We start from the raw sequence: 25,430 nt of genomic DNA, 5'->3' as shown, positions 1-25,430 counted from the left end.
CTTGAACTCTCTCCATACCAGTGCAACTGACACTGGAAATATTAAATATGAATAGTATGAAAACAATAATACATCATTACCTATTATACATAAATCTAAGTTATGCAATTTTTTCGGTGACTTTTCCACAGGTCTGCCGGATCAAACTACCAACATTCAGACCGGTCTGTCTACATCCAATGGCACAATGCACATTACTTTCTCGCCTTTTGATAGTTCATATGGAGCTATAGTGGCGTATGCTGTCATAATAACAACAAAGATGAATGGTAAGAACCTGAGTTTGGATAAATGCTCAGGATCTGTAGAGTCTGCACTAGAAAATGTAGATGATAGCCGGAATAGGCATAATTGATTTATCTTTTTAGGCAATCATCCACCTTGGGGGATTTTATCTAAGATATACAGTGACTTTAAAAGCAATCTAACCGACACTTATGTCACCTACATCTTGGTGCAAAATGTGACACGGAGATCTGTGCGATCAAATGAACTGGATGTTCAAGTGGGTGATGGATCAAAGATTCATTCCTATGTCAATGGACCACTGGACCCCAAGTTACAGTACAGGTATCTTCCCTACATTTTTTTTAATCATAATATCAAATAAATCAATTTTGCTACAAAGCTGAATATACTAGTTTATTGTTTTTTTAAACCCACAACCCAGGAGATTCCATTCACACTGAATTTATTCATCGCAAATTGAATCTCCCACCCTCTGAACTCAGGTAGCAGCCCAACTGGTACTGTAGCTAATGGGGGGTGTCATCAGTCAGCAGCAGCTCTCAGGAGTCGTAACGCCTCTCTAAGTTGCTCTAAGCTGCCACCTGACGTGAGATGATCAACCCACCTTACCGCAGAAGCGGGCCTGCATTCAGGACGACATCTAGAGTCTTTTATTCTAAATCTCCTAGCTCCAATAAAGTACTGATCTGTTATTTTTAAAGATAACTCAATGTTGACAATGAAATAGTTATATGAGATAAATGTTTCAGTTACACCAATATCCTGGTGACTCAGTCTGTCCCAATGAACAGAAATATTTGGCACATTATGTTTGGGGTTGACCCCACTATGAAGGTTATATTGAGGCTTCATGTTACCCCAGAGAATATGAACCTACTGGCTTTGTCACTTCTTTATCAAACTACACTAACTACTATAATCATCTTCTGATTTTCAGGGTTAGCATCGCCGGCTTTACTGATATCCGATACGACCCAATCACAGACACCATCAAAGAAGAACAATCTCTGGTTTCTTTCACAAACTACACTGGTTCTATCTCCTTAATAATGACAACGACTCCAACAACTACAACTCGTAATAATACATTCTCAATAATTGGCTCTGTGGGGCCGTCAAATGCAGGTAAATAACAGATATCATTATCTGTACTGTATGTATATTATATATTATACCTATATACATTCATTAAAGGGATGATCCGAAACCAACATTTATTTTAATTCTAAATGTCTATTTAATGTTATAACCCAGTATACTTTAAAAAGTCCCTATCCTTCCATCACTACACTAACGGCTTTATTTTTTTTTTACTTACTTTCTGTTTGATAACACTTTGTTTGTGAGCCTCCAGTGCATGCTGGGATTCTCAAATAAGTCATTTACAGGGGCAAAGGCTGCAGTGACTGCCAAAGTCTCTATTCCCACCCTGAAACAAAGCATCATCAGTGACATTCATTTCAGGGACCGAGCTAGACTCTGCTCTACTTAGCATGCATCAGTTGTCAATTGCGACATATATTCGCAGTGCAAGCTCCCTTCTAATTGTGCAATAGTCTTCATGGCGCACAGTGACAGTGCACTCCTTGGCCAACTCTATATAGAAGTGACGAGCCGGCAATAGAGCGCACTGCCACTGCGTATTGTATGGAGAAAATCCAGCTAGCAGAGACCAGCGGCGTTGGGACTGATCTCTGTTAACCAGGTTTTCTCCTTACAATGTGCACTGACAGTGCGCTCTCTTGCCTGCTTGTCACTTAAAGATTCCAGCATGCACTGGGTGCTCTCCAAAGAGGCATCAGCGTAGTGAGGGAACAATAGGATCTTTTTACTTAAAGTATATCAGAAAATAGATTAGATTATGACATTAAATTGACATATTTAGGATTAAAAGACATTTTATACATAGTTTATTTCAATTAAATAAAGCTAAATGTATCTATTTCTGTTTTAATAGCTTTATTATGCAAAATTACATCAGGAACTATATGAAAGTTACTTACCAGTAGTCACAGGGTTGGAGGTGCTTGAATGGATAGTCACAAGGTCCATATCCTAAACACACCCAATATGGCACTGTTGTTGTCCATTTTGTGATTGATTGGTGAGTGCAAGCCATATAAGCAGAAACTACAAGTGAAAACAGAGATTTATACAAATTTAATATTTTCATAACCTCAAGGAATTTGGGGAGTTTTGATAGAAAGATGATGAATTTGCCCTTACTAAGTGACTTGTTAGTTCCATAAAGCCAGTATGTATAAACACATGTTCATTTTTAGCCTTTTCTCATAAATTTTCTATGTCAGGAACTATAGCAGGAGCTGTAATAGGAAGTCTTGTTGGCCTCTCTGCACTCACTGGTATTGGAGTTTGGTTTTGGAGAAAAAGGTAAAACCAGACTAATTTTTTAAAATAATGTTTTGTAATATACAAATTTGCCATGATCCAGGTACTGTACAGTAATCTCTGCAGGAAATGCTAATTGCTTCCCTAGGTAATAACAAGCTTGCTGAATGTTTCCAATAACAAAGAACAGAATTGTGAATGCAGCTCTGGAGTATTATGCCTATGAGTTGTTTAAGATAAACGATGCAATGTGTTTACATACTAAAAAATTGCATAGATGAAAATACTCTACAAAAACTGGACTTTCTCAAATAATTTTTAAGAGAATATTCATGAAATAATTACTGTGTCTGTGGCTCAGAGGTACAGAGCATTAATACTTATACTACAAAAATATAAATATATAATTTTTTTTTCTAGAAAACATGCTGCTAAGAATGAAAGTTACGAATCTATGTTTGAAAAACTGCAAGCAAATAACAACAAAGGCTTCATTGTGGAGTTTGATGTATGTAATCAACGCAGGTTCTCTACATATATATTAAAGGGAATCTGTCAGCAGTTTTTCCAATCTGAAGACAGCAGGAAAAAGAGGCTGTAACACAGACAACTGTGAAGGTTTTATCACTAAGAGATTAACATTGCTGGACTAGTCCAACAATGCTACTAAAGGTACCTTCACACATAACGATATCGTTAACAATATCGTTGCTTTTTGTGACGTAGCAACGTTAGCGTTAAGGAAATCGTTCTGTGTGACAGCGACCAACGATCAGGCCCCTGCTGGGAGATCGTTGGTCGCTGAACAAAGTCCAGAACTTTATTTCGTCGCTGGACTCCCTGCAGACATCGCTGGATCGGCGTGTGTGACACCGATCCAGCGATGTCTTCACTGGTAACCAGGGTAAACATCGGGTTACTAAGCGCAGGGCCGCGCTTAGTAACCCGATGTTTACCCTGGTTACCAGCGTAAAAGTAAAAAAAACAAACACTACATACTTACCTACCACTGTCTGTCCCCGGCGCTCTGCTTCTCTGCACTCCTCCTGCACTGGCTGTGAGCGTCGGTCAGCCGGAAAGCAGAGCGGTGACGTCACCGCTCTGCTTTCCGGCCGCTGTGCTCACAGTCAGTGCAGGAGGAGTGCAGAGAAGCAGAGCGCCGGGGACAGACAGCGGTAGGTAAGTATGTAGTGTTTGTTTTTTTTACATTTACGCTGGTAACCAGGGTAAACATCGGGTTACTAAGCGCGGCCCTGCGCTTAGTAACCCGATGTTTACCCTGGTTACCCGGGGACCTCGGGATCGTTGGTCGCTGGAGAGCGGTCTGTGTGACAGCTCTCCAGCGACCAAACAGCGACGCTGCAGCGATCGACATCGTTGTCGGTATCGCTGCAGCGTCGCTGAGTGTGAAGGTACCTTTACTTTGATCAGCACCTCACCGTCTATAGACAATGTACATACAGAGCCTGGTGTGGGCGGGGTTAACTGTGGTGTGGGCGGGGTTAGCTTTCTCAGCTCTGCTTCATTCTAAATCTGAAAGCTCTGATTGTGTCAGAACGGCTGCACCAAGTAAACTGATACTTTGTTATATTCAGCTTCTTTTTACCTACATGACGCTGCTCTCAGATGAGGTAGCAAAAACCTGCTGACAGATTCCCTTGAAGCTGAGGTTAGCTCCACGTTTTTTCCACTCTATTGACACGGCAATATTTTACCATAGATAAGTGTACAACTGCTAACCCAACACTGCATTCCCAAGCCATCTGTATAATGGTGTGAATATTATAACTCACAGATAACCCTATCCTCCTCATTACCTGAAACATATGCAATCCTGCGCCGGTCTTATAAAGGTCTGTCCGCCTCCTAACACCCTCGGAAAACAGCTTCAAGGAAAATGTACTACACTATAGCGGTCATCCATCTGAGTAATAAATAAACATCTTAAATAATAAATAATAATAATCTTTATTTTTATATAGCGCTATCATATTCCGCAGCGCTTTACAGTGTGCACACATTATCATCGCTGTCCCCGATGGGCTCACAATCTAAATTCCCTATCATTATGTTTTTGGAATGTGGGAGGAAACCGGAGAACTCGGAGGAAACCCACGCAAACTGAGAGAACATACAAACTCTTTGCAGATGTTGTCCTTGGCAGGATTTGAACCCAGGACTCCAGCGCTGCAAGGCTGCCGTGCTAACCACTGAGCCACCGTCTACATTCTGGCTTATGAAGGTGGTATCTAAATTGTCAGCTTTCCTCTGCTACATCCACATAACATTATGGGCTGTAACTGTACAGGCATAGGCTAGAACTAATCCTTTTGCTGGTTTAAATTTCACCTAATTTTAGATGTTATTTTTTTTTTAACATACAATTGGTGACTTACTTTTTAGAGACTGCAGTTTGTTGGTCTGTCACAACCAAGGTCTGTGGCTCTTCATCCCAGTAATGCAGAGAAGAACCGTCAAGGTGCAAGCTACCCATGTAAGTCATCGCCATCATATTTACACGTATATGATAAAATTGCCTGATAGTCCCTACTAGTTCCCATTCAGCAATTAGTTTTTTAAACCCATAGAAACTATGATAATACAAATTGGTGCCATAAGATAATCACAAGTGCTGCCCAGACAATCCAGATAACCTTAGGCCTAAAAAATTAAAAACAAATATTGTCCTGCGGTTTACCACGACATAGAGGAGCCAGAAGACTGCAAAGTCTGATTTCTCCTACTCCTGCACTGATTAGAAGCACTTTACCTTCATATTAAACAGTGTACATTTCTTTTGGCAGTGCAGTGGTTAAGTTAAGTGTTTAGGCTCTCAGCTCTGCACTGTTAGCCACTCCCATCTCCTATATAAACTGGGTCCTGGCTAGCACTCCTTGTCAGAGCTAGCTTATGCTGCATGGCTGGAGGTTGTTGGTGGTTATTAGAGAAGGCGGTTGATGGATTTATCTGTGACTGTTGCTAGGTTCTGAGTGTGTGATAATTCCCTTTCCTCTCCTTCTTTGGTTTTACCCCATCCTCCACTCCCCGATACATTCCTCTGTTATATGTGTGAGTATATTTGTATGTTTGGTATTTTTCGCCTCCCCTGTTCATATTACTTTGTTAGTCTGGTTGGTGTACTATGGTACACTACTACTTCCTCCTTGCCTCGGTGAGAAGGAAGGGTACAAAATGGAGGGAAGATTCAAGAGATAAAGCAAGGTACGTGGACCCGGTGTCTTCACCATCAGAAGTAATCCAGGGAGCAGGGCGAGCTAGGACACCCCTAGCGTTTGGGACACGGGAGGAGCCCCTGGTCCTGGGACACCAGACAACAGAGTAGAGTCGTGACAATAATAAATTAATCATAATTTGAAAAAAAGCGTTGTGGCAAATTTATCAGGGATTTTCCGATTTTGGAAAACTTCTCTTGTTTAAAAAAAAAAAAAAGTAAAATAATCGTGCTTCAGCCTCCCTGGGTCCATCTGTAGTCTCTGTTTGTTATCTGTTGCTGCTCTTTGTTTCTATTATTATCTGCAGATTTGACATCATGTTGACAGCACTGCAGTCATTCAGACAACCCAGCAGCTTTGAGCGGCTTGTGCCGTCGTAATGGACAGATGTATAAACAAAAGATGGAGGGCACCATCCAACCTAATAACAGAAGACAGGGGTTCAACCCAAAGCATGACCTATAGTACAAGTCACAAAAGCCGAGAAAAAGATGTCATGCTATAAAAAGGGAACCACCAAACAATATCAAAGAAATATAGAAATAACCTTAAATATTTTATTGTATCGACCAACACACAAAACAGACCACTACAATTAAAAACATTTAAAACAGAAAATAGGCCATCAAGGATTCCTATGAGGAACCCCCCCCCTGGACATGTATTGTACAAAGATATGAACATACAAATGACAAGGTAATGGTTCAATGGCAGACACAGCTGCTCTACATGCACATATAAGCAGATGGTAGAACAATTCAAAGCGTCTAAATGAAAGGTGGGGATAATAACAGAAATTATTTATTTACTCCTGGTCCAGCTCGCAGCACAAAATAATAGGTATTAATATTTCTGTATTCATTTGGTATTTGGTCATGCTCTACTGGCATTTTTTGCACTGAGATGGTAGCATATTGCCCCTTTTTGTGGGCTCCATACAGGTAGTCTCGGTTCTTATTAGGTATTGGGGCAGTATTTGTGTCTGTGTTTAGTGGGGTTATGAACACCTTCAGGAGGCTCAGGTAACCCCTGACCTCTATATATACATGTGGGGGTGTTTGTATGTATAGTGTTTCTCTTATTACAGACACTGTGCACCTGTTCTTTATTTTCTCCTATCTGTTTTCATTCGCTCGCAAGGGATACATGTGTTATTATTGTTGTTTTATTCTTACATCTATATATTGGTTACTCACTGTCAGGTTATTCCATACTAGCCATTTTTGAATTTGTACCTGTTTAGAATAGAGTATTTGGTTCACATATTATATCTTTCTCTATATCGAATATTTATGTACATCATAGAACCAGATACTCCTTTATTAATACCTATTATTTTGTGCTGCGAGCTGGACCAGGAGTAAATAAATAATTTCTGTTATTATCCCCACCTTTCATTTAGACGCTTTGAATTGTTCTACCATCTGCTTATATGTGCATGTAGAGCAGCTGTGTCTGCCATTGAACCATTACCTTGTCATTTGTATGTTCATATCTTTGTACAATACATGTCCAGGGGGGGTTCCTCATAGGAATCTTTGATGGCCTATTTTCTGTTTTAAATGTTTTTAATTGTAGTGGTCTGTTTTGTGTGTTGTTCGATACAATAAAATATTTAAGGTTATTTCTATATTTCTTTGATATTGTTTGGTGGTTCCCTTTTTATAGCATGACATCTTTTTCTCGGCTTTTGTGAGTCGTAATGGACAGAGCCGCTGAGCTCAATGATTGGCTGCAGCGCTGTTGAAGCCACTTTAGCACTGCAGCCAGTAACAGACAACAGGAGTAGCAGCAGAGACACAGTGCTAGACCCGTGGAGGGAGGAGTAAAGAAATTTGTTTTTTGTTTTTATTTAAACAAACTGAGACAGGGAAAAAAGTGGTTTCCCAAAACTGGAAAACCCCTATAAATCACAGTTACAAAAATACACAGAACATATACACAGTTTATTATATATACGGTACATCATGTGCGATCAAAGCTGGTAACACCCAGTTGGCAAAGTATTCCAGAAAGAATAAACACAGGACCAGCACATTGCATAATTCTAAGGAGAGATGCTCCAGAATTGCTACCGGTATTTCATGGAATATTTACTAAAACGAATACCAATTGTATTACTAATATTATAATATGTTATACCTACTATTATTTTGCTGATACTATTTTTCAGATTGATCAAATATTTTAATATTGGTGCTTTATTATTTTATTTATTATTCAGTCTTTTTATTTGTTATATTTTTATTTTAGATGATAAATCACGAGTAAAGTTCTCGACTCTTGAAAACTCCTCTTATGGTTATATTAATGCCAGTTATATTCCAGTGAGTCATTTTCTTATCATTTCTGAGAATGGATGTTGGAGGCGCTATTAATATCTAGCACTTTAATAGATAATAGACGAGTTTCTATATATATTAAGATGTTATATAGCGAGTAATGCAGGAGGCTATGATGGCAACTAATGATCACAGTCATAATTTAAATGGGTTTTCCAGACTTGTCACGAAAGTCTGCAATCACTCTATGTGGCTGTAGACTTGTGAATCCTCACACCATGCACATCGTGAGCCGTGAGGATTCTCCTGTGTCGGCGGCGAGACTGAACAGTTGTGTGAAAGCAAGTATGTGATATGCATACTCCCAGACACATTTTGACTAGACGTGTGGTCACGCTTTATTCGCTTGTATTGCACGTCTAGTCGGAATGTGGCTGGGAGTAGGCATATTGCACACTTGTGGTCACATGATCTCATGGTCTCACCACCGACAGCGGAGAATCCTCATAGCGTCCAGTGTCTATGATGTGAGGATTCACAAGACTTTCGTGAAACAAACAAGGTAGGAGGTAACAGCGGGATGATCACTGAGATTCTGAGAAGGCAGCTCTGCAGTGCCCCAATTGAATGGCGTGACGGTTGCACCATCACACCACCCCATCCATCTTTGTCTGTGGGATTGCCAGAATATATCACTAAGGTGATCACTTGCTTTTATGAGAAGAACCCCATTTATCTTGCCACGGGACTACCGCGACAGAGAGGTTCCAGAGAACCACAGCGCTCTGGGCCTCGTTCACACACAGTGAACAGAAGCTCTTCACCTGTATTCTGATCTGGTTGCTTTGTGCCAGCAGTGCAGGAGTTAACCTTATTACTGAGAGCTGGGTCTCTCTCAGCTGAAGTGGATTTTGTAATCTGATCCTCTATATAGACCCAGTCCTGACTTCAGCTATTGTCAGTGATCAGTTCTACTGCCTGGCTTGGAGGTTGATGGAGCGTAGTGTTGGAGGGTTATTTCCAGAGATTGTTGTCTGCTGTTTTGGTTGCTTGTTAAACCTGTTTTCCTTCCTAAGTTTATTCCTTCTCTTCCCTTCTCTGTGTTCCTCTGTGGTTGTGTGAGCATTTGGTGAGTTTGAGTCTTTTAGTTACCTTGTCTGTATACCCTGTTATTTGTTGTATTATTACACTAGGGCAGTCCACCTCCTTTGGGGGGAGAGGGGGCCACTGATAGGGCCTGTACAGGAGACAGGGATACGCTGGTGGCTCGGGCCTCCTAACCATCATAGGTACCCCAGAGATAAGGGAAAGCCAGGGCCCCATTAAAGTGGTAGGGACAGGTGCGGGTCCCAGTACGCCGTCCTGCCCCTTTATCGCCTCTTACGGCGTGACATATCTAGTTTGTTTCTTCTGTAGGGGCACAAATCGGACACATTATTTATTGCTGCCCAGCACCCATTGCCTGGGACCATCGATGACTTCTGGCACATGATTTGGGAGCAGCGCATTACTACTATTATAATGCTGTCTCATAGCACAGAACATTTCCAGGTACGGTAATATAATCACTATAAATCTGTGAGGTTATATCTTTTGGCAATATTATTTTAGTGGCATGGTATATATAAAGTAATGTCAGTAACGGAAGCCCAAAGGTTGCCACTGCAGCTCTTCAATTAGACTCCTTGAATATCATGATTCACAGCTTGATTTTGCACCTCCTGCACATTCACTGTCAATTGTGGCATTTCCTGTGCACCAGTGCATGAGCAGACACAGTATTGCATGTTAATGTATGCCCCCCCAAAACTAATGGTAAGAAAGCAGGCCCTAAATCCAATATTTCATAGCTCCGTCCAGCATGTGGAATGCAGCGCCCTATGCCTATGTGTGCAGCAGAAAGTCAATTGAGCAAGTTTTCCGTAGATTAACTTCAATGTGAAAATCGGGCAATCCAAGCATATGGCCATTGGTCCTAGACGTGCATTTAAAAATTGCAAATATTAGGGTATTTCCTCTGGCTACTGTGTCAAAGGCATACAAAAATTACCGTATATACGCCCAGTTAAAGGTATTCCTGCAAACATATACAACTGGGCAACAAAAATGGAGAGAGGAGGATGACATGGATCATTTTGATCAACAGACGGTGTAGCCAACTCAAGTCATCAGCATGTGTGCATAATATAGCATTGGCAGCAAATATATAACAAATACTGCAGCTATAATATGCAAATAAGTAGCACTTAATAACTTCCAGCTAGTAGCGAGCCTTCAGTGTATGCATGAGATTTCAGCAAAGGATCAAAACCTCCCGCTCCATCAGGGGGTGCAGGAAGGAGAGCAGTCCACTGTGGAGGCAGTATGTGGGCATTATGTACAGTACAGGTCGAGGTAGACTGCTGCTTCTTTTACTGGCCAAGTTGCAATCTCCCCAGCAAGTTTTTTTTTTTGTTCCAAAATAGTTAGAAAAATATAGTATATGATTAACTTTATAAGTATCTTTATTTACCTTAATCACATTTTGGATTGCTCAAATTCATGTAAAAATGAAAAGATGGAGAAAGATTTAATAAAAATGTTTAAAGCTGTCCACCTGGCTACAAACAAACCCCATGCAGTCTGGTCCTGAGGTCATAGTCCCTTTCGTCGATCCATTTTTTTTCTTTCTAATATACCAAATAAAAGTTGGAAGAAGTAGAAGGCAGAAATTAGTTCTACTGCAGCTAAAACAACTTTTACCAAGGAGACACATGCAGGAATAAGATGTGCTGAATTCATTAGTAGGTTCACGGAACTTCATGCACCCCTTCTGAGGAAGAATAGCCGAAATGTGAGTTAAGATGTCTGGAGTTTGGGTGACTATGTTCAGCAATTACTATATATCTTGTACTATATAGCCGGGATTTTTTGCAATATGTTTCACTATACTACAGTGTGCCTTTTGACAAATAGTGGTACTTCCATAGGGTTGTATTGATACCTCTGGGCCTCTCTGCAGAGTTTTAACTTTTGATTATTGTATCACAAATATTACTCAATAATTACCCATTTCTGCTGAAGGGATTGGTGGTATACCCCAGCACCTTCCAGCATTATTCTCTCTGTGTCTGGCGATTTAGCCGTTCAGCTACTTCTTTGCACATTGCACGTTTTTATAGGTATTTTTCTGACCAATACAATTCTATTATGGCTCCATATGTAATGCAATAATTGTTTTAAGATCATAACAGTTGAGTTCTTTCCATTGTACAACTGAGGATGAATAGTATATAGAACTCACTCCTGGCACAATTTATGCTCAGTGTTTTTTATTTTCTTGTATGGCGTGTTTGGCATCTCGTTTTTATCTTTTTTGCGTCAATAAAATTGAGTATTTAATTATTAGTTTTGTTTGGAGGACATTTTTGATTGTCTATAGGTTTTCTTCACTTACTGAAATCGTTGCATCATATCAGTGCTTTTCAGTGCATCTCTGTTGCTAGAAATTTTAGAGACTGGGGTAAAACTTTTGGAGCAAGGTATGCCGCCAATTTTAATGAATTTGTTGGGTAGGTATTGCCACCTCCCTCCCAATTACTCCCCGACTTTGCCCACTTTGGTGGAGCTGGCCAAAAGTTGCAATACTTTTCTCACAATTTCACTTTGTGCCACATTTTTACCACTTTTCAGTAGTGTTTTTTTATGCCAGTATTCCGGCATAACACAATGAATCAGGGCCATAGAACTACATAGTGGCTGTAGACACAAAACCGCTAAATTTTTAAGACTATTTGGAAGGTTACTTAATTTTTAAGTTTTGATAATGAAATCACTTAAAAAATCTTTACAAATTTGTACACAGCCTTTAAGTTCACAAGACAAGATCTGACTTGTATATATTCTAGGAGCAAGGTGAGGAATACTGGCCGAAAACAGAAGCCAAAAAATGTGGTGACATCTTAGCAGCAACTGTTTCTGAAACCAACAACGGTGGTTGGACTGTCAGAGACATTGTGTTATCAAATGTAAGTGTACAACATCTTCGTAGTGAGTATTACTAGATTGTATATTCTGTAATATAAAATATACTCTCCATTTTTCCATCTCAGGTTAAGAACAAAAAGTGTCATCAGATACGACAGTTCCATTTTACTGAATGGCATGAGAATGGTGAGATGGACAACAGAGAAGCGTTAATACATTTTGTGCGTGAAGTCCAGGAATACAAGAAAGAAAATTCTTCCAATTGTCCCACTCTGGTCCATTGCAGGTAGGAAGAATGAACAAGAAATATTTAATTTCTCTACTTCAATAAACATAGAGAAAAATGTTATCTGCCATAAGTCTTCTTCGGACGTACTGTAAGATAGTGGATTGAAACCTTTGTAAAGCGAAACATGAGAAGCCACAGAAATAAGAAGAGCAAATTGGTGCTATGTTTTTAGAACATCTGTGATTTAAAAAGGTTGTCTGGGCTTTCTGTATAAGTTATGTTTGGATCAAAACTGCAGAATGCTGACCGTTTGTAATACATTCACTGTCAGCATTCTGCATCTTTGCCTATATACCAAATGTCGGCATGTGACCAACCTCACTCCTAATTCTGGAGGAATTGGTCACACCCCAACTGGTGTTTTTCCTGTCCGGAGTCTAGTCGTAACATCACAACTGACATGACGCCCAGTCTGTAGCAGGCTGTCCTCCATCCACTCCTTTTCTACTGCGCAAGTACTGGAAGGGATTCCAGCCCTTGCATAGTAAGCCTTTTCTTTCTATTGCTGTCATTGCACTGGGTAAGGGGCTCCTATGAAGGTGATGTCATCCCTGACACAGGCAGGGAAGGAAATTTTAAAATAAGTGACAAGGCTTTCTCCTATGCAGGGGATGCCAGCGCTGAAACAGCATTTTAACGACCTCCGATAGGCCTTTCCCCCTTAACGACCTTTTCATGGCATCCGTTAAGAGACCTTATTCATCAGCTATGTTTTTCCTGCCACTGAGGAATAAGTGTATAGCGCCCCCCTGTAGACGAAAATCCCTTGGTGACATCATACCTGATCTTTTTTGAATCAATTGAGGCTGATTAACCCTGTAAAATATTGTTTTTAGTGTGCAAAAGTAATAAAGCATAAAAAAACTATATAAATCTAGTATTGCTAGAATTGTACTGACTCAAGGAACAAATCTGTCTTATCACTCTTACCACATGGTGAACCATGCAAAAAATATAACTGAAAACAATAACTGAATTGCTGGTTTTTGTTTATTTTGCCTCTAAAAAAATATGAATAAAGCAATCAAAAAATGTTATGTACACCAAAATGGAACAAAATTTTTTTTTTCAATTCATCTTGCAAAAAATAAGCCCTTTTATGACTCTGTTCACAAAAAAATAAAAAAAGTTACAGCTGTCAGAGTATGGTGCCGAAAATTTCTTTTTTTAGTAAAAAAGCATTTTTAGTGTGTGATACTAGCAAAACATGATAAAAAAAAACTATATAAATCAGGTATTGCTGTAATTGTACTGACCCAAATTATAAAGTCGCCTTATCACTAGTACTGCATGAAAAAATACAGTCAAAATGTATTAATTTTGCCTCCAAAACAATTGAAATAACGCTTAGTTCACATTTATCCTGTGCTCTCCGCTGATGTCGGGGTTTCCATGTAAATACCAAAAACCACGATTTAGCCAAAATTCTTGATTTAACCACACACTATAATAAGGCAGGTGGAGTAAGTTTGGACTCTGGTCTCTGTTCAGGTTGTGTCATGTTATTTTAGGCATCTATTTAACACACAAGTGTGGCCGACCACGGTTTTATGCACGCCTAAAAAAAAAGATGGATACCACCAAAACAGATGCCAAACGGAGTCCATAGTATCTCTATCTGTCTCACTATGGTGAGTTGTTCCGTTGGGGCTTTTATATGAATCGCGTTTTGGGGAATTTACATGTAAACCAAGACATCAGTGGAGAGCACAGGATAAATGTGAACCAAGCCTTATTCCGATTTTTTGAGGCAAAATGAATACATTTTTACTGTGTTTTTTCACGCGGTACTAGTGAGAAGATTGCTTTATTCTTTCAATACACCTTGGGAGAATCTGCACATTGTGCCCTGCGATGCAAAAGGCACATAATGAGCTAATACAACAAAAGAGAATAATCTCTAAGATAAGATTTATTCATGTGACACATCTATTCATTGCCTTGAGTTATATGATTATGACTTCCCTTTAGGACCGGCACTGTGAGATCTGGCATCTTTATAGCTCTTTATTGTATTATTAATCAGCAAGAATGTGGGAACAAAGTAGATGTTTATGGAACAGTCCAGAAAATGCACTTACACCGGCCCTTAATGGTGGAAACGGAGGTATGTTTTAATGTTATTTCTACTATTTGAATATATAGAAGGCAAGTTAAAGCCTCTTGGTTAAAAAAAATAGAAAGCAAAAAGTAAGGTTGTTCAGTACGCAAAATATGAAAACTTTTTAAATATATTTCCCTTGCTGAGATATCAACACTTGCGAATAGAGATACTTAAAAGATTCTCATCTCTCCCCTCCCCAAAAGAAAAAAAGGTTTTCATGCCAAGAGAAACAGAAATGGAGCAGAAATTTTAGTCGATGTGTGCACATACCCTAAATCTCTCTGCTAATGTTACATTGTTACTCCAGTGAGGCCGTACTGGGCCACCGGCCCTTTAAGGGGAGGCCGGCATGACAAGGAGACATGGGATAATAAGGAGCGCTTAGTTAGAAGCTAAATAAGGGGTTAATGGGAATGCAGGGGTGATGAGGTCGCTGATTGGGAGGGGATAGAGGGATTTGAAAAAGGTGGGTTTATAAATGGAGGTAGCCTTATTGGTAAGTCAGCCAGTCAGGTACTCACCGGTCAGAAACAGCTCCCACCCACCCTCCCTGTCTTTTTCTTTGTTTTTAGTCAACGTTATGTCATGCTTATTTGGGGTTGAGATGTCTAGAGTTCATTTGGTTGGTTATTTACACATTGCTAATAAATGTTTATATCATGTCATGGCAGCGGGGCGTGGGGGGAAGGTCCTCGAAGTTGGTGGAAATGGAAATGGTGGATTGGTAGGGGGGGGGGGGATCTCACGAGGTCCTGGACTCCCCTAAGGAATTTCGGTTAGACGGGGTCTGTTCAATCCTATGGAAGGGTTAATCAAGGGACCCGTCAATTGATTAGTGGTTCGGACAGGTTGGTTATCATCTGCCCCCGAGCTGGTGCTTAGCGGCTGGGGGTAAAACTTGACCTGGGGCCACGGTGAGCTGTTGGATATTTGCGATTAGGCGTTTTGGGGCTTCGAGGACCACACCCCCTTTTGGACTTCATTGTTAAATTGTTTTATTATATGTTAATAAAAGGCTGCTGTGGCCATTTATTCCAATTTCAGTGTTAAGTTTTTATTCAACAATGGTCACTGCAACAGGTATCTGGGAGAGGGTTAGAGTAAGGTGTTTGGTTGGGGAGAAGGTTAAGTAACATCTAAGCTACTTTGACTCACAGATACCCTAATGTCAAGACTATGTACAATTAATTTTAGTGATTTCTCAGCGGAGAGCAGGACGTATAAGTTCACAGCCTCAAAGTGTCACCTGAAAAAGGTGTGCGATGTGGTCTCGGTACGATAAAAAGTTGTAGGACTTTTGAGATATACAATGATTGAGCTTTTATTATAGTAAACATGAAAACCACTTAAAGTTTTGTTCTAATGGCCTGTAATTACATGTACCTAGGACCAATATATATTCCTGCACCATTGCGCTTTAGATGTGGTCAAAGGCAAGAAAAATGTGAATGCTGAAGAAAAGCGCCAGGAAAACACTGAGGAAAGAGTCTATGAACAAATACCCAACACCTTCTCTAAAGTACAAACTCGGCAGTCTGAAGAACTGTATGAACGGACATTACAAATCTGAGAATCGTTGACGGTCCGGTCATCATGTTTATAGTTTTTTATTTTATGTGTTAATATATATATATATATATATATATATATATATAGTGATGAGCGAGTATACTCGTTACTCGAGATTTCCTGAGCACGCTCCGGTGGTCTCTGAGTATTTTGGCATGCTCGGAGATTTAGTTTGTCGGCGCAGCTGCTTGATTTGCGGCTGCTAGACAGCTTGGATACATGTGGGGGTTGCCTGTTTGTTAGGGGTATTCCTATGGACACATTAAGCCAATAAATGTAAATTAGAATGTTCACATTCGCTAAATATATAAACCCCGAGAAACTAATTATGTTTTGTTCTGACGCTCAGCATATAATCACTGTATGTGTCTCCTATTTTAGCCTCAGTGCATCTTCCTGCACCGCTGCACGCTAGATATAATCAGAGGCGAAAACAACGTGAATATTCAAGGTCAGAACATCACTTGGGAAAAATGTTACACTCAATACAGGTTACAATTTACAAACTAGGAGTGAATCACCCTATGAACAGCCAATAACTCCGAGAATCGCTACAAGTCGTGTAGGACTATAAATTATAATCATATTAGATTTTTTTTAAAAAGTCACTGGCCTCAGATGTCAAATGGCATACGTGAAGATGCCATCTCTGAGGTCCATAATTTGCTGTAGCAGTCATATAAATGGTGGAAACCACAAGGTCTCAATAATGGTGGTGCAGTAGCAGTGGGGAACTGAAGACGTAGGAAATGGTTATTTATTTCACAGTATTCCCTGCACTAGTCCCACTGTTGAAACATTCTGGAAAATCCTTTCCAAATTAATTTTGCCTTTTAACAAAACAGAATACTTAGGACCAAAATTTTGATTAACGTCTTAATATATCTTTAAAAGTGGTTGTGGCTCAGTTTTACTGAATAAGAGCTTCAAATCTGTTGCAAATAAATGTAAAACATAAAAGTTGAGAATTTTACTAAGGACTGATCAATTTTGGCAGAGAAAGAAGCAATTTTGTTCTGATAAGAATATAATACACAGTTGCTTATTTTCATGTCTACTATTGATTTATCAAATAAAAATTAAAGCAACGGTTACTCTACGATTTATTTTTTCATTCCAGATCTTAATTAAGTTATGATTTAAATATTATATTTAGCAGTGAACAGATATTTAAAGCCCCGAATTTAATTTTGTTTTAATGTCAACGTATTTTTCAGGCTATAACTTTATTTGTTGTCTATATGGTTAATTAGGCAGCTTGCTTTTTTATGGGACAAGCTGTAGATTTTTTTTTTCCACTCCATTTTTTTGTAAATTTATGTTAGTATTTAATTTTTTTTGTTTCTCATTGTTAACTATACATTATATTTTTCTCAAGATTTCACAACACAAGCTGGGATCCAAGAAGTATCGTTTCTCCTTGCGGAGAGTGACATGCTAAGCATGTCGAGGTGAGGAGACTTAAAGCCGCAATGCTCCTCTGGGAAATATGCAAATTGTCTCTTCAAGCTGCAAACTTTATTCAATAGATTTCTTAATCCATTTTGTATGCAAAATGGGTAGTACACTGCATTACTTTGATCCGTATTCAGATATGTGTTACCATCTATATGTCCAGCATTTTTCACAGATATTTTACATTGTATTGTGAGATCTGATGACAGATCATCATTAATAGATGTGATATTTATTTATTACAATGGTTATAATGAGTGCAGAATTACCTTATTTGTACATATGTTACCTGTTTAACAAGTTTTAATCAATAAAATGGTGTATTTAAAAGTTATGTGTTTATTGCATTCTATTATTACAGTTATTTTATATTATTACTTGAATTATTTGAATTATTTTATTAGTTAATTTTGAGTCATATTAGCGGACTTTCCAATACTATAACATTCGGTCATACGCACAGGAGTATATGATAAAATGATCAAATATCTGTTAATACGCTTGAAGAAGCGATATCACAGGACAGGACTGAGATTTTTTTTTATTTAGGACTCTTGAATAAACCTTTCCTTTGTATAAAGTCTCGTTTACATAGTTATAATAATGGAACTGTAATAGGACCTCAATTTGGATGCATGGAGCCGCTAACGTACCAACTAAGATTTCACATAGAGGCATATTAAAGTATTTTCCTTTTGATTTCCATACATATATAAACAGAAAAAAACAAAATAGGACTGACTCGAGATATTGGTCTTAGATGGGTAAGAATATTTACTAAGACATGAATCAATCACCCAAATGCTAGTATTAAACAGAATAAAATAGATGCCAAAATCTCAGAACCACAGACACCCGGCACCCCCAGAAGGAGCTGGATGTAAGCACATGGAACAGAGTCACACTGCACAGCTCTATTCAAAGTGTAGAAGAAGCTAAATGCGAAACGCGCGTTGAGGTGTTTCCTTCTTATATAACCTTGGGTTTTGCCCTTTTATTATTCCATCTCATTATCTATGGTTGTACTTGGCTATTTGTATTCCTTATACTCTGTACAGTATCTGGCTTGCACATTTTACTCAGTCACTTGGCCTTTCCAAATATATTTTACTATATGTAATACTGTGATTAGCAAGTTGACCTTTTTTACTAGCCCATTATTGCTTATGGGTGTAATCATTTATTCTAGTTTTATGCTCATTTGGCCTTCTTTGTGATATGAAAAAATGTAGTTATCCATTACTGTCCATGTGATTGTTCACATGACTACTATGGCCATTTTTTTCCTGATTTAATGTATATAGTCTCTTGCTTGATACGTGACTGTTCACATGATCATTTTTAGCTATGACGGACAACTCTTTGTTATCATCATTTAGGTTTGTCATTTGCTCTTGGGCTCCCTGAGTGCTGTAGATCTCTGTGTTACATCCTCCTTTTATGTCTTTTCTTGTCTAAATGAACAAAAGTTTGATACTTTTTGGGGCTCTTGCAGTCCTCTTTTTGTAGGTTTTATATGGATAGATCTTCCTATTTGAAGCTACTTAGGTATACAGCTCCAATAGTCACAAATTGCATAACTAGTGTAAAGTATTTATTCTCTTTCTTTAAAGGTAGTATCTGGTATATTGTTGTTTTTTTTAGGTTCTTTTTATTTTTGTGTAGGGGGGGGTTCTTCTTTTAGTTATACTGTTTTATTATATTAAATGAAAAAAGTCATATGGAAAAAAATTTAAAAAAATAGGTCTGGCTCTGGGGGAAAAAGGTGAATTGTATACTTGGGCGTTTTAGAGAAAATATACTTTACAGGGAATCTGTCACCATTTTGAGCTTTCTGAGTTATCAATATGGGCATATACAGTGAGGAAAAAAGTATTTAGTCGGCCACCAATTGTGCAAGTTCTCTTACTTAAAAAGATGAGAGGCCTGTAATTGACATCATAGGTAGACCACAATTATGAGTCAAAATGAGAAAACAAATCCAGAAAATCACCTTGTCTGAATTGGCAAGATTTATTTAGCAAATTATGGTGGAAAATAAGTATTTGGTCACCTAAAAACATGCAAGATTTCTGGCTCTCACAGACCTGTAACTTCTTCTTTAAGAGACTCCTCTGTCCTCCACTCATTACCTGTAGTAATGGTGCCTGTTTGACCTTGTGATCAGTATAAGAGACTCCTGTCCACAACCTCAAACATTCACACTCCAAACTCCACTATGGTGAAGACCAAAGAGCTGTCGCTGGACACCAGAAACAAAATTGTAGCCCTGCACATGACTGGGAAGACTGAATCTGCAATAGGCAAGCAGCTTGGTGTGATGAAATCAACTGTGGGAGCAATAATAAGAAAATGGAAGACATACAAGAACACTGATAATCTCCCTCGATCTGGGGCTCCAAGCAAGAACTCATCCCGTGGGGTCAAAATGATCACAAGAATGGTGAGCAAAACTCCCAGACCACACGGGGGACCTAGTGAATGACCTGCATAGAGCTGGGACCACCGTAACAAAGGCTACCTGTCACCACCTCGCAGTCCGGGGCGCCTTCTTTCTCTTCCCCGCCTGCTCTTACCCCTTCTGGTCCTGTGCTTAGCCAGCATAGTCACGCTCCGGTCGTCCGCCGGCGCTCCGGGGTCCATCCCTGCAGACATGCTGCCCGGGTCCTTGCTCCCATGTCTGCTGCACTTCCTCCTTTCTCTCCCTCTCCTAGGGAGTGCATAGGGGGTGGGCAGGCGAGCTCTCTGGCTTCTTAAAGGGTCAGCCCCTCCCTACTCACTGCCCCTCCTCCCGGCCTATCACCTGGAGGCTGGAGGTATATAAGGATCTCAGTCACTCCTGGACGCCGCCTGGGCAACTTCTATTATCCTGAAGTCTCTGCTCCAGGTCTGGTCTAGCTAGGTTTACCAGTCCAATTTGCCTGTTTTACTCTGTTTACCTTTTTCCCTAGGATCGTGTCTGGTCTTCTCAGCATCCTGAGTCCTGTATCCAGTGCGGTTCCCTGCAGTCTTCTGCCTGCTTCCAAGTTCCACATTCTTCCCCGTTTTTGTCCGTTCATTTCTTCTCAACCTCCTAGGTCGGTTTAACACAGGTTTCTGTCTCATCGGACCCTATTTTGGAGGTCAAGGGGAAATCCCTGTATAGGGGTCACTCCAAGCCTTGGACTCCTTAGAGGCACCCTGGTGTTTTGGTCCTGTGGCCTTCCTTTGGGGTGTCTCTCCTAGTATATTTGTATTTCTTACAATAAAGCTTTTTAACCTGATTCCCTGGTCTGGCTCTCCCTTCCTGGTATCAGCAACCGCAGTATTTGCGGTCCAGTGGGTCTACCCGATTGATCCTTCGGTAGGGCGTGACACTACCATCAGTAACACACTAAGCCGCCAGGGACTCAGATCCTGCAGAGACAGACGTGTCCCCCTACTTAAGCCAGTACATGTCTGGGCCTGTCTGAAGTCTGCTAGAGAGCATTTGGATTATCCATAAGAGTATTGGGAGAATATCATATGGTCTTATGAAACCAAAGTAGAACTTTTTGGTAACAACAAAACTTGTTGTGTTTGGAGGACACAGAATGCTGAATTGCATCCAAAGAACACCATGCCTACTGTGAAGCATGGGGGTGGCAACATCATGCTTTGGGGCTGTTTCTCTGCAAAGGGACCATGACGACTGATCCGTGTACATGAAAGAATGAATGGGGCCATGTATCGTGACATTTTGAGTGCAAACCTCCTTCCATCAGCAAGGGCATTGAAGATGAAACGTGGATGGGTCTTACAGCATGATAATGATCCCAAGCACACCACCAGGGCAACGAAGGAGTGGCTTTGTAAGAAGCATATGAAGGTAATGGCGTGGCCTAGCCAGTCTCCAGATCTCAACCCCATAGAAAACCTTTGGAGGGAGTTGAAAGTCCGTGTTGCCCAGCGACAGGTCCAAAACATCACTGCTCTAGAGCAGGGGTCCCCAACTCCAGTCCTCAAGGCCCACCAACAGGTCATGTTTTCAGGATTTCCTTTGCATTGCACAGGTGATGCAATTATTACCTGGGCAAGACTAAGGAAATCCTGAAAACATGACATGTTGGTGGGCCTTGAGGACTGGAGTTGGGGACCCCTGCTCTAGAGGAGATCTGCATGGAGGAATGGGCCAACATACCACCAACAGTGTGTGCCAACCTTGTGAAGACTTACAGAAAACGTTTGACCTCTGTAATTGCCAACAAAGGATATATAACAAAATATTGAGATGAACTTTTGTTAATGACCAAATACTTATTTCTCACCATAATTTGCTAAATAAATCTTGCCAAATCAGACAAAGTGATTTTCTGGATTTGTTTTTTTCATTTTGACTCTCATAGTTGTGGTCTACCTATGATGTCAAGGCCGCGCTCATCTTTTTAAGTGGGAAAACTTGCAGAATTGGTGGCTGACTAAATACTTTTTTCCCCACTGTAGGTTGTATACAGCTTAAATTAGTCATACCTGTATGCCACCTTGTTTAGTAAAAATCACCTTTTATAGCTTTATAGCTTTTATAGCTTTGATCTTCCAAGCTATGGGGCGTAGGCTGCCTGGAAAAAAAGACTGCCTCCGGTCTTCACTATACAAGTTTTCTCCTCCCTTTTGTTAAGACATCCTTTTGACGTTATGTGTGCGGCCAGAAGTCCGGCGCCTGTGCATTCTGCCCGCTGTCGCTACTCTTCACTGTGGGGAATTAATTTTCACTGAGATCACCGGAGATCACTGGGACCGGAAGTTACATTGACTCCCAGGCACCTGACCTCATCAAAATTGAAGACATCGCCCACAGAAGGGCGCTGAGAACAACTCAGTAAGCTCAAAAGAATGACACATTCACTTAAAGATCCAGCCAGGGACCAGAAACAAGAGGCCTGTCAATCACTTGCTGGGTCACAGAGAGTGCATTTCAGATACTATAGTGTCTGGATGCATGACTGCAGCCAGATATGTTATATGCTATCCGCCATTTGGACAGCATCAATCAGCTGGCAGGTTCCCTTTAAAGAGATAATAATGGCTGATCTGCTATAATCTTGTTCTACCACTAGATGTCACTCTTTTACATAAATGCATAAAGCATTGCATTGTGCATTTCCTGCAAAGAAAACAGCTGATCCTAAGGGGACCTGTCTAATGGATGGGGGTCATCCAAAGTGGTGACACCAGTCCTAGAGTTGATTCACACTGCGTGTTTTTGAAAATAAACCCCGAAGGTTGGATATAAGCAATTGCTTGTCATGGATCACCTTCAGAGTTGATTTGCTTTGCCCTCAGGTGCAGACAAATGGTGATTGCAATAGAAAAATATCTCATACCTGCTCGACCAGTGACAAACAACTATGCCGGAGATGACTGGGTAATGTGTGTATTTCTTTGAAGATACCATAGAAAACAATGCAAAGCATTTAGCCTCCCGTACATAAAATACAGAGATCTTTTAAAACTCTACCATAAATACTCAGTATTAGCTCGGAGGCCATTGTACTTATATATTTCACTGAAAAGAGGTGAGTGTGCGGTTTTTGCTATCTCCATATTTATCTGTACGTGACAAGTCCTGGAGGAAGCAATGGTCGAATGAAATGTCACAAACCGAGTATTCACTCATGCATATACAATCAACAAAAGACTAATTCAGCGAATGATCATCATTAGTGAGAAAGCTCACTCTAAAGGTTGTGCTAAATTACTGATGATATATGACAAAATACATAGGGAAAAAACTGCTGGAGGTATCAATGTGGATACAGGCAAAATGTATGGCTTACAATGTAAACAAGGTCAAAATAGCAGCTAAACACTGCTACATCTGCTCAGGACAAACCCCGAGAGTCATCAGAATAGAAAGACTAACACCACAAGCCAACAAAAGTGAGGATGTATCAGTTATACACTCCAAGAGTATTGTTCTGTACCGCAAGTGTCAGTGTCATTATCCTGTACCCCGAGTGTCAGTGTCATTATCCTGTACCCCAAGTGTCAGTGTCATTATCCTGTACCCCAAGTGTCAGTGTCATTATCCTGTACCCCAAGTGTCAGTGTCATTACCCTGTACCCCAAGTGTCAGTGCCATTATCCTGCACCCCAAGTGTCAGTGTCATTATCCTGTACCCCAAGTGTCAGTGTCATTATCCTGTACCCCAAGTGTCAGTGTCATTACCCTGTACCCCAAGTGTCAGTGCCATTATCCTGTACCCCAAGTGTCAGTGTCATTACCCTGTACCCCAAGTGTCAGTGCCATTATCCTGCACCCCAAGTGTCAGTGTCATTATCCTGTACCCCAAGTGTCAGTGTCATTATCCTGTACCCCAAGTGTCAGTGTCATTACCCTGTACCCCAAGTGTCAGTGCCATTATCCTGCACCCCAAGTGTCAGTGTCATTATCCTGTACCCCAAGTGTCAGTGCCATTATTCTGTACCCCCAGTGTCAGTGCCACTATCCTGTACCCCAAGTGTCAGTGTCATTATCCTGTACCCCAAGTGTCAGTGTCATTATCCTGTACCCCAAGTATTAGTGTCATTATCCTCTACCTTAAGTGTTAGTGTCATTATCCTGTACCCCAAGTATCAGTGTCATTATCCTGTACCCCCAGTGTCAGTGTCATTATCCTTACCCCAAGTATCAGTGTCATTATCCTCTACCTTAAGTGTCAGTGTCATTATCCTGTACCCCCAGTGTCAGTGTCATTATCCAGTGTCATTATCCGTGACGTCATGGCAGGTCTTTCTAGCGCAGGCGCGCAGGGCCTGTGATGACGTCGCGGTCACATGACCGTGACGTCATGGCAGGTCCTTCTCCCATACCATCTTTGCCACTGGAACCTGCAACGGAAGATGGCGGCCGGCGCGAGCGACTACAGAGGGTGAGTATAGCAGTTTTTTTTTAATTTTAATTATTTTTAACGTAACATTTTTTACTATTGATGCCGCATAGGCAGCGTCGATAGTAAAAAGTTGGGGACACACAGCGTTAATAGCGGCGGTAACGGAGTGCGTTACCCGTGGCATAACGCGGTCTGTTACCGCCGGCATTAACCCTGTGTTAGCGGTGACCGGAGGGGAGTATGCGGGCGACAGGCACTGGGAGTAAGGAGCGGCCATTTTCTTCCGGACTGTGCCCGTCGCTGATTGGTCATGACAGGCAGCTGGCGAGACCAATCAGCGAATGAATAACCGTGACAGACAGAAGGACAGACGGAAGTGACCCTTAGACAATTATATAGTAGATCTGGCAGCAGTTAGAAAACACAACAATTTAGAAGAGTTTTTTCCCAACCCTTTAGGGTTGATGTTGAGAAGATAAACCGAAGGGTCTGGACAATCCTTTTAATCTTCATTTTTAAGTGTTGCGTACCTTGTGACAAATATAAAAAGTTAATTACATTCATAACAGCAGGAAAAGAGAAAACAAATGTCATTGATTTATGCAAACAACAAACAAATGGTGGGATATTTTTGTCGAAAGTTTATCTCATGACGAAAAATTCTTTTCAACCTCACTCTTTGCAAAGCAATCCCTTAAAGACAAATTGCTAGGCGATGCTATCAGTGTTTGATGGATGTGGGTACACAGCTATTACAGCTTTCAATCACAAGAACAAAGTGCAATCAGAGCTAAGTAAGTACTCTCCAATGAGAGGTATTGTTACATATGTAATTGTTTAAAAGACATAGTGCATTAAATCAGTCACCAATGTCATAAATCATTGTACAAGAATAATATGCTCTGAAAACTATTCCTCACTGACAACTACTGCAAGGCGCAATAACATCAACAAGCAGCAACCTTATTAATCACGTTAAATTATTTATGAATATATTTATATCAGGGTTTTTCTTTTTTTTCAATTTTTTGTTTTCTTCAAAAAACTCTTTTTAAAGGAAATCTGTCACCATTTTTTTGCTAC

The 25,430-nt window shown here is 40.3% G+C and overlaps 1 protein-coding gene across 1 annotated transcript in view; it reads left to right on the top strand.

Moving 5' to 3' along the window:
• LOC138648587 (receptor-type tyrosine-protein phosphatase beta-like) overlaps positions 1-17,830 on the top strand; it is a 115,451-nt gene extending 97,621 nt beyond the window's left edge. Inside the window, exons 28-39 of the mRNA XM_069738377.1 lie at positions 132-269; positions 369-570; positions 1,187-1,374; positions 2,559-2,640; positions 3,019-3,106; positions 5,002-5,092; positions 8,085-8,158; positions 9,530-9,664; positions 12,001-12,120; positions 12,205-12,365; positions 14,340-14,475; positions 15,860-17,830. Coding sequence (XP_069594478.1) covers positions 132-269; positions 369-570; positions 1,187-1,374; positions 2,559-2,640; positions 3,019-3,106; positions 5,002-5,092; positions 8,085-8,158; positions 9,530-9,664; positions 12,001-12,120; positions 12,205-12,365; positions 14,340-14,475; positions 15,860-16,042 — 1,598 coding nt within the window. The 3' untranslated portion in view covers positions 16,043-17,830. The remainder of the gene's footprint in view (positions 1-131; positions 270-368; positions 571-1,186; positions 1,375-2,558; positions 2,641-3,018; positions 3,107-5,001; positions 5,093-8,084; positions 8,159-9,529; positions 9,665-12,000; positions 12,121-12,204; positions 12,366-14,339; positions 14,476-15,859) is intronic.
• Positions 17,831-25,430: the final 7,600 nt, after the last annotated feature.

Source organism: Ranitomeya imitator, chromosome 9 (assembly GCF_032444005.1).
Source record: "Ranitomeya imitator isolate aRanImi1 chromosome 9, aRanImi1.pri, whole genome shotgun sequence".
Classification (NCBI taxonomy): Eukaryota; Metazoa; Chordata; class Amphibia; order Anura; family Dendrobatidae; genus Ranitomeya; species Ranitomeya imitator.
The sequence above is the reverse complement of the archived record's forward strand: the minus strand, read 5'-3'. Positions and strand labels throughout refer to the sequence as shown.